Genomic DNA, 6,762 nt, shown 5'->3' on the forward strand with positions numbered 1-6,762 from the left:
CCGACCACGAACAGATCTGCGACTTCCGCCCGATGGTGTGTCCGAATCGCTGCGGCCAAACGGTCCGCGCCATCGACGTCGACAGTCACCTGAGCGAGTGTAGCTACCGGTTCGTGCCATGCACCATCGGCTGCGGGCGGCGCGTCCGGGCGTGCGACATGGTCGAACACGTCAGTGGTCTCTGCACCAAGCGCGCTGTGCCGTGTGAGTGGTGTGGCACGCAAGGCATTGTCGCAACTCTCTTGGTGCTCCACCAGCGCACCGAGTGCTCGCATCGCATCCAGGCCTGCGGTGTATGTGGTGACGGCGGTATCCTCGCGCTCGATATGACGACCCACAAGACGGCAAAGTGCCGCATGCGGCCGGTCGAGTGCGTCTTTCGGCGGGACGGCTGCATGAAGACACCGCTGCTGGCCCATGAAAAGACGCAGCACGAAACGTTCGAATGCAAGTACCGTACGATCTGGTGCCCACTGGGCTGCAACGAGCACCTCGTGGCGCGCCACCTCAAGGCGCACGAAGCCATGTGCCCGATGCGCTTCGTGGTCTGCACCTTGGGCTGCGGCGCCGAGTTGCGCGAAAAGGATCGGTTCGAGCACGAAGCATATGCGTGTAGTTACAACAACAAAAAGTGACACTCGTGTATCGACGAGAGCGTTTGAAAGACCCTATGCACACAACAGCGTGGAGGGTCACAGGCTGCCGAGGCGTCTGGTCCAAATCGACTCTGCGTCGGTGCCCCGCCTCGAGCGCTGCTCGGCGATGTCGCTGGATGCATTGTGTGACTTCTCGACGCCTCTCAAAAGTTAAAATGAGATTCGTGCAAAAGCATGTGAGATGCTGGTACGATGATGTAGGCTTGCGTAAATGGAGACTTTTTATCCATCCTGCTCAGTAGTGACGCTGGGGAGGTCAATAAGACGGTAGCTTAGCGCATCCAACATACAAGTGCGAGGACGAGGCTAGGCACGTTGACGTCGAGACGGCTCGCGGGCGACGAGATCAAGAACGGATAGAAGACGTCGCTGGGCAGCGTAAACCAAATGTCGGGCGCCGGCAAAATGAGGTCCGTTGGGGCTGCCGATGGAACCTCTCGAAACGTCAGCGTCGTCGACAGCAGAAGGGACATGATGTCCGAGGCCCTCAAGAGTGGAAACACCACATTCTCTTTGGCGTAGCTCACGAGAACCGACGTGATCTTGCGCTGCGGCGCTTGCACGTCGCCCGTCAGGGCATACGAGACGAGGATGTGGGCGCTTGTGATCTACGCACAACATTTGATCAGAACATACCGTGCAGCAGGACAAGAACACTGTACGAGGTTGGTGCACACGCCGTTCGAGTAGACGCCACCGGACGTTGCATTGGCCGGTGCTGTGACGGCCACCCAGTCGCTGACCTTGAACGGATCGGCGTTGCCGTAGGCGGCGACGTGCGTGGTGGCCACCTGCAGCGCCGGTGGCACCGCGCTCGAGAGACAAAACGCTTTAAAATCGGTCAGCGACAGCTGTAGCGAGCACGAGACGAGCATGTCGCGGCCAAATTTGGCGCCACTCGCCGTGCCATTGGCGCACGGACCGGCTTGCAGCAGTGGAAAACCACCGGTAGTCTCAGCGATGGCTTGCACCGAGCCATTGGTGCCAAGAACACCGGCGCGCAGGGGCAAGTGGTCGAGGTACCCGGGGTTCCCGGACCGTTCGTACGAGATCAAGTTGGCCAGCGCTTGCGATCGCAGCACGGAGCTTGTGCTGACAAACCGGACGTGGAATGTTTGGGGTAGCGACGTCGCAGTCAACGGCACCGAGCCAAGGACCACAGACGCTTGGACACTGAGGATCGTGCCGTTGCCGTCGTGCGTGATCGTGTACGTGAGCTACGACAACGCCACATCGGTTCCAAGCATCCACATCGACGCTTCCATTCGCACCTCTTGCAAGACACTTGAGCACATTTGCGTGCTGACAGACGGCACCCAAGCCGATGCATTGCGCGTCACGTCGACCATGTCAGTCGCCGTTTGCAGCCTCGCTTCGGTCTACAGGATGATGGTCACACTATTGGAATCGATGCCATGGCCACGTACAAGTGTCACCGCCACTAGCGTTGTGGCACGGGGGGTTGTCGCCACCGAGAGGCTTTGAACAAAGGGCGACATGCCCAGCGCCGTGCACGACGCAGTGAGGTTGGTGACGGACAGGCGACAGCGCGATGTTTCGGTGCCACCACCCACGGTATACGCAATCGGATTGACGGAGAAGCACGTCGACGAGCTCAGCGACGCGGCCGGGAGCATGAGAAACCCGTTGCCGTTTGGCGTCGCTGTCGATCCGTTGATGTAGGCCTGCGCGAGAATGGTTGTAACTCAAAAACACAGGTTTTAGACCCACCTGCACAAAGTCTCCTTGGCGGTAAATTGGAGAATACACCGTTGACGTCGACTGCATCACGAGCGACTAGAGACGCGTCCAATGGATCGTTCGGTGCTTTGATACAAGTGCTACCTGCTCATAGGACGGATCCGACGTCGTTGACGCGACGGCGCCGGGGGCTGGCGGGGCAAAGTACGTGCCGCTGACATCGCTGTTGGCCACGTATACGCACATGGCTCCGCTGCTTGCATCGGGCATGTCGAGCATCCTACACATCGAGTAAGGAGGTGTAGAGGGAGGTAGCGAGTTGAGACCCATATTTGGTGTTGATGGCCACCAGCGAAGCGTCGCAGTAGGGAATGGCAAAGGGTACGTCGATTGCGACGCAGCTGCCTTGCATGGCAGCGACTTGAGCCGGCGAGCACTACATAAGCACGTGCATTGAATTCAAAGCGGCTTGACGATGTAGGGACCTCGGGGTCGCAGCAGCAGCGCGCGTCGCAGACGCCGGCCGTCACATCGCACGCGCAGGCGCACGTGAAGCTGCTGCACACGCCCGTGCTAGTTCATTTCAGCATGCGCGACAATATGATTCACAAGGACGAACACTGGTGCAGGCTGCTTGCAGGTGCAGCCGAGAGGTGTCGTCGTCACGACCGACGTCGCATTTGGCGGCACGAGCGACCAGTCGACGGTGGCAGCAACCGCAACGCCGAGACCAAGTCCTCGCCACATGGATCGCATTGCGTCGTCTGTCGACCGAAGCTACCAACGACGTTTCAAAGATACTAGGGCTGCGATACTCGATCGATGGATAGTTGGAAAGATATATAGTTGGATCGTTGGATAGATAGGTGTAGATAAGCGTCGAAATCCATTGTCCTATATGGCTACTACGAACATTGCTCTAACTGCAAGAAGGCAGGACGCCCTAAAGGCTCTCTATCGACGTTCCAAGACCACGCTATAGGAACCTATAATCAGCATCCTTCCGGTTGTGGTCCTGCTGTTAGTAGGCACGGTTGCGAGCCGCCAACGCAGTCCTTCTCGGTTTCACGGCAGTCTATGTCTATCACTTTGAGATTGAATAGCTCTTGGGCAAAGTCAACGACAGCACGCGGCGCGATTCATGGTGCGAGCGCGCGTCTCTGGTTCGTCAATCGAGTCATGGCCAACATGACGCTCGAGCTCGTCGTTGGCGAGAGCAAGTCGGCGCAACAGCCAAAAGAGATAATACTTCAATTAAATGTCATTATTTTTTAGATACGAGTTTATAACGGGGGAGTAGCTCGTCGTGGCGCCGCCGACGCTTCTCCGTCGGCTCGTTCAAAATGCACTTGATGGACATGTTCCAGTGCTTGTGCCGAGGGTCTGTGCTCAGCAGCCGGGTCTCTGGCGCGAGATACAGGGTGATAAGATAGACACTGGCGACGGCTGCGATGGTGGCGACGAAGCCGAACTTGGCGATCGCCTTGGCGGTTAACTTGCGCGCCAGCTTGTCCCTTTTCTTGCGCATGAGTGTGATCGCAATTTTTTGGCGCAGCGCGCGAGTGGTGTCGCAAGGGGCGCGGCGATCCGCGCGAGATGTCCCCCCAAGAGCGTACCGAACCGTATATTGACGACGTATTGATTGATCCACAAGAGGTAATCGAGGATACTGTAGTCGGTGACCATTCTTGTTGTTGTTGTTGTTGTTGTTGCTGTTGTTGTTGTAGTTGTTGCTGTTGCTTGGATAATGAATGAGAGCGGAAACCAATTTGCAGGTTAGGTCAACGTTTTGCCTAGGGGACGCACTCGAATGGTCAACTTGGGACCTGCTTGGGGACAAGGATTTTGGGATAGGGATCTTGGGCACTCTTCGTTCTATTTATACCAGCCAATCCGAGCCGGCTCCACGCGCTTCGTTTGGGACCTTCAATTTGAGGACTTGCTCTGAAAAAGGTCAGAATACCCTTGTTCTAGGGCCTCTGTCGGAGAGGGATCACAGCGGCCCGTTGTTTGCGACCACGCGCAGCATGAGCAGCCGATGGCAACCAAGGCAGCGACGACGACGAGAAGCATCTGGACCGCCGCAGTTGCAGTGACCGAGAGGGTGCTGCCCGTGCCAGCGCACATCTGGACAGAGCTCGCGACGAGCTTCCACCTGCGCTGCGACACCATCGTTGCCGCCCGACGTCGGCCCCATGCACTTTCTCGACTTGCGTCGCCCGATCCGGTCCAAGCTGGCGCCACTCCGATCGCCGCAAGACGGCAGCGACAAGCAGCGGTCTCTCGAACGCCTTTGCGACGCTTGCTTCCGACGGCGATGACCAAGACGACGACGACGACATGCCGCCGTTCGATGCTGCGACCTACACGCAGCGCTCAACGCTTTAGCATCGACGACCTGTGACTGGACGACGGCAACAAAGCAAGCCTCGGCGGCAACGACCACGTTGGTCGGCTCTACGACCTTTGATCGATATGGGAGCGATCCCGCGACCGAAGAAACGGATCGCCATGGGTGGCAATTTCTTAGCGCAAGGTCATGGCGCCGGCCACGTCGATGACGTTCCTGCATGCCACGCTCGTCAACGACATCTTTGCGCCGCTGCTCTCGATGGCCATGAACGCACTTTGTAGATGCACCGCTCGGCTGGACGAGGCATCAATACCGATGGCAGCAGCGCAGGGAGCGATGGTTGCGTCGAGTACGATGCTGTCGCGGCCTGCAACAGTCCTCACCGGCGTATGCAAGTCCTGTAGGCATCCGCTACGCCAGCGATCAAAGTATCAATCTACCGACAGCGATCATACCTCAATGGGTATATCTATCTACTTGAGTACGCTCGATACGAAGCGCATCGCAGAGGAGGAGCACGGCGTTGGCGCCCATGCAGCGACCCCAGAGACTCAGTGACGTCAGCTGGACCGAGTAGTACGTGTGAAGCGCGCATATGCACATCAATATATCTCGGCTTTCTATCCAAAAATGACAACTTGCCCATTTTCAAATGGGAGACTACCTTGAAGACCGAGCGAGACGTACGTTCCATCGGATCTACGCGTTGCTACGGCCACCGTAAGAGCATCGACACACCCTTACCTGCCCGAGCCGGCGCAGTCGAGAGCCGCAAATGCCATGCCGCGCTGGAGAAGCAACACCAGAATCCTTCGACGTGCGACGTGCTCATGCCGTGCACGTACAGTACGCAGTGCGTCTACATGGCCATGAGCAATGCTGAATATCTCAAATGCGGCAGTCTATCTATCTATCTATCTATCTATCTATCTATCTATCTATCTATCTATCTATCTATCTATCTATCTATCTATCTATCTATCTATCTTGACTGCAGGATAAAAAGTATGTGTCAGTGCGGTGGCCGATGGGATGACGACGAGATACTGAGTTGCCCTGTTACTGCCTTAGCGTTTTTGTTTGTTGTCCTAACCCTAAAAGAAGATCCATTGCTGTCTTACATGCCACGCGGCTTGGGACCGCCGGCCGCCTTGGCCATAATAATCTACGCGACGAAGCGCATGAAACAAAGGGTATCGAAAGGATCATCGATACCTGGTCTACTCGGAGGACCGTGATGGCCACGTCCGCGCCGAGACGCAGCGCCGACTTCTTCGTCTCCAAATGGTCGAGGACCTTGGCGCTGAGCATGTTGTCAACGACGCCCGTCTCGCTTTCGCACTCGACATCGACGCCGGCGTTGGCCTTGCCCGCGCCGTGGGCCGCGTACAAGCTCGAGATGACCTGCGTCGCCATCTGACCGGCGTTCTCAGCCAGCGTCCGGGGCACAATTTCGAGCGCCTCGGCAAACTTCTTGATCGCGTACTGGTCGAGGCCCGGCGTCGTGTTGCCATACGCTTCAATCTGACGCGCAATCTCGATTTCGGTCGCGCCACCGCCGGCGACGAACCGCGTGTCCTTGCACGCGGCCTTGACCGTGTTGACACCGTCGTCTACAAGCATATCAGATCGATATCGTCGACGTAGGTGACGCACCGATCGCACGCTCGAGGTCGTTCAGCACGTTGTCGGTCGACGCGCGGAGGATGATCGTCGACATCTTGGCGTCCTCTTCGTCCTGGCGGAAGATGGTGATCTTCTTGCCGCCGATTTCGTGGACGCCGACGAAGTCGCAAAAGCCCATCTCTTCGGGCGTCGGCGCGCCGAGGCGCACAAGGGCCGTCGCGTTGACCGCGCGGCAGAGGCGGCGCAGCTCCCACTTGCTCTGGATACGGATCGAGAGGAGCTTGTACTTTTCGAGAAAGTGCAGCGCCATCTCCGAGATCGAGCCGCCGGCAATGACGACCTTGGCGCCCGACTCGGCAATGCTGCGGATGGCTTCATCGAGGCGCTCTTCCTCGCCCCTTGTGTAGTTCATGAGCTCGTCCGCCG

At 57.7% G+C, this 6,762-nt stretch overlaps 4 protein-coding genes across 4 annotated transcripts; 1 reads left to right on the forward strand and 3 right to left on the reverse strand.

The window, feature by feature from the left end:
• Positions 1–17: 17 nt before the first annotated feature.
• Positions 18–635, forward strand: SPRG_17173 (hypothetical protein; the record flags this gene model as incomplete). The annotated part of the gene is made up of 1 exon (XM_012356501.1): positions 18–635. Exon 1 carries the CDS (start codon positions 33–35, stop codon positions 633–635), a length of 603 nt encoding a protein of 200 aa, XP_012211891.1. The 5' UTR covers positions 18–32.
• A 270-nt stretch (positions 636–905) lies between these two features.
• Positions 906–2,603, reverse strand: SPRG_17174 (hypothetical protein; the record flags this gene model as incomplete). Its single annotated transcript, XM_012356502.1, has 6 exons — positions 906–1,264; positions 1,319–1,873; positions 1,928–2,035; positions 2,084–2,341; positions 2,388–2,453; positions 2,502–2,603. 6 exons carry the CDS (start codon positions 2,601–2,603, stop codon positions 929–931), a joined length of 1,425 nt encoding a protein of 474 aa, XP_012211892.1. The 3' UTR covers positions 906–928.
• Positions 2,604–5,141: 2,538 nt separating this feature from the next.
• On the reverse strand, positions 5,142–5,492 carry SPRG_17175 (hypothetical protein; the record flags this gene model as incomplete). Its single annotated transcript, XM_012356503.1, has 4 exons — positions 5,142–5,146; positions 5,196–5,330; positions 5,375–5,409; positions 5,455–5,492. The coding sequence occupies 4 exons, from the start codon at positions 5,490–5,492 to the stop codon at positions 5,142–5,144; spliced, it is 213 nt and encodes a 70-aa protein (XP_012211893.1).
• Positions 5,493–5,827: 335 nt separating this feature from the next.
• On the reverse strand, positions 5,828–6,748 carry SPRG_17176 (hypothetical protein; the record flags this gene model as incomplete). Its single annotated transcript, XM_012356504.1, has 3 exons — positions 5,828–5,875; positions 5,926–6,323; positions 6,367–6,748. 3 exons carry the CDS (start codon positions 6,746–6,748, stop codon positions 5,828–5,830), a joined length of 828 nt encoding a protein of 275 aa, XP_012211894.1.
• Positions 6,749–6,762: the final 14 nt, after the last annotated feature.

The sequence above is a fragment of the Saprolegnia parasitica genome (assembly GCF_000151545.1).
Source record: "Saprolegnia parasitica CBS 223.65 unplaced genomic scaffold supercont2.487, whole genome shotgun sequence".
In the NCBI taxonomy this organism is placed as follows: domain Eukaryota; phylum Oomycota; class Saprolegniomycetes; order Saprolegniales; family Saprolegniaceae; genus Saprolegnia; species Saprolegnia parasitica.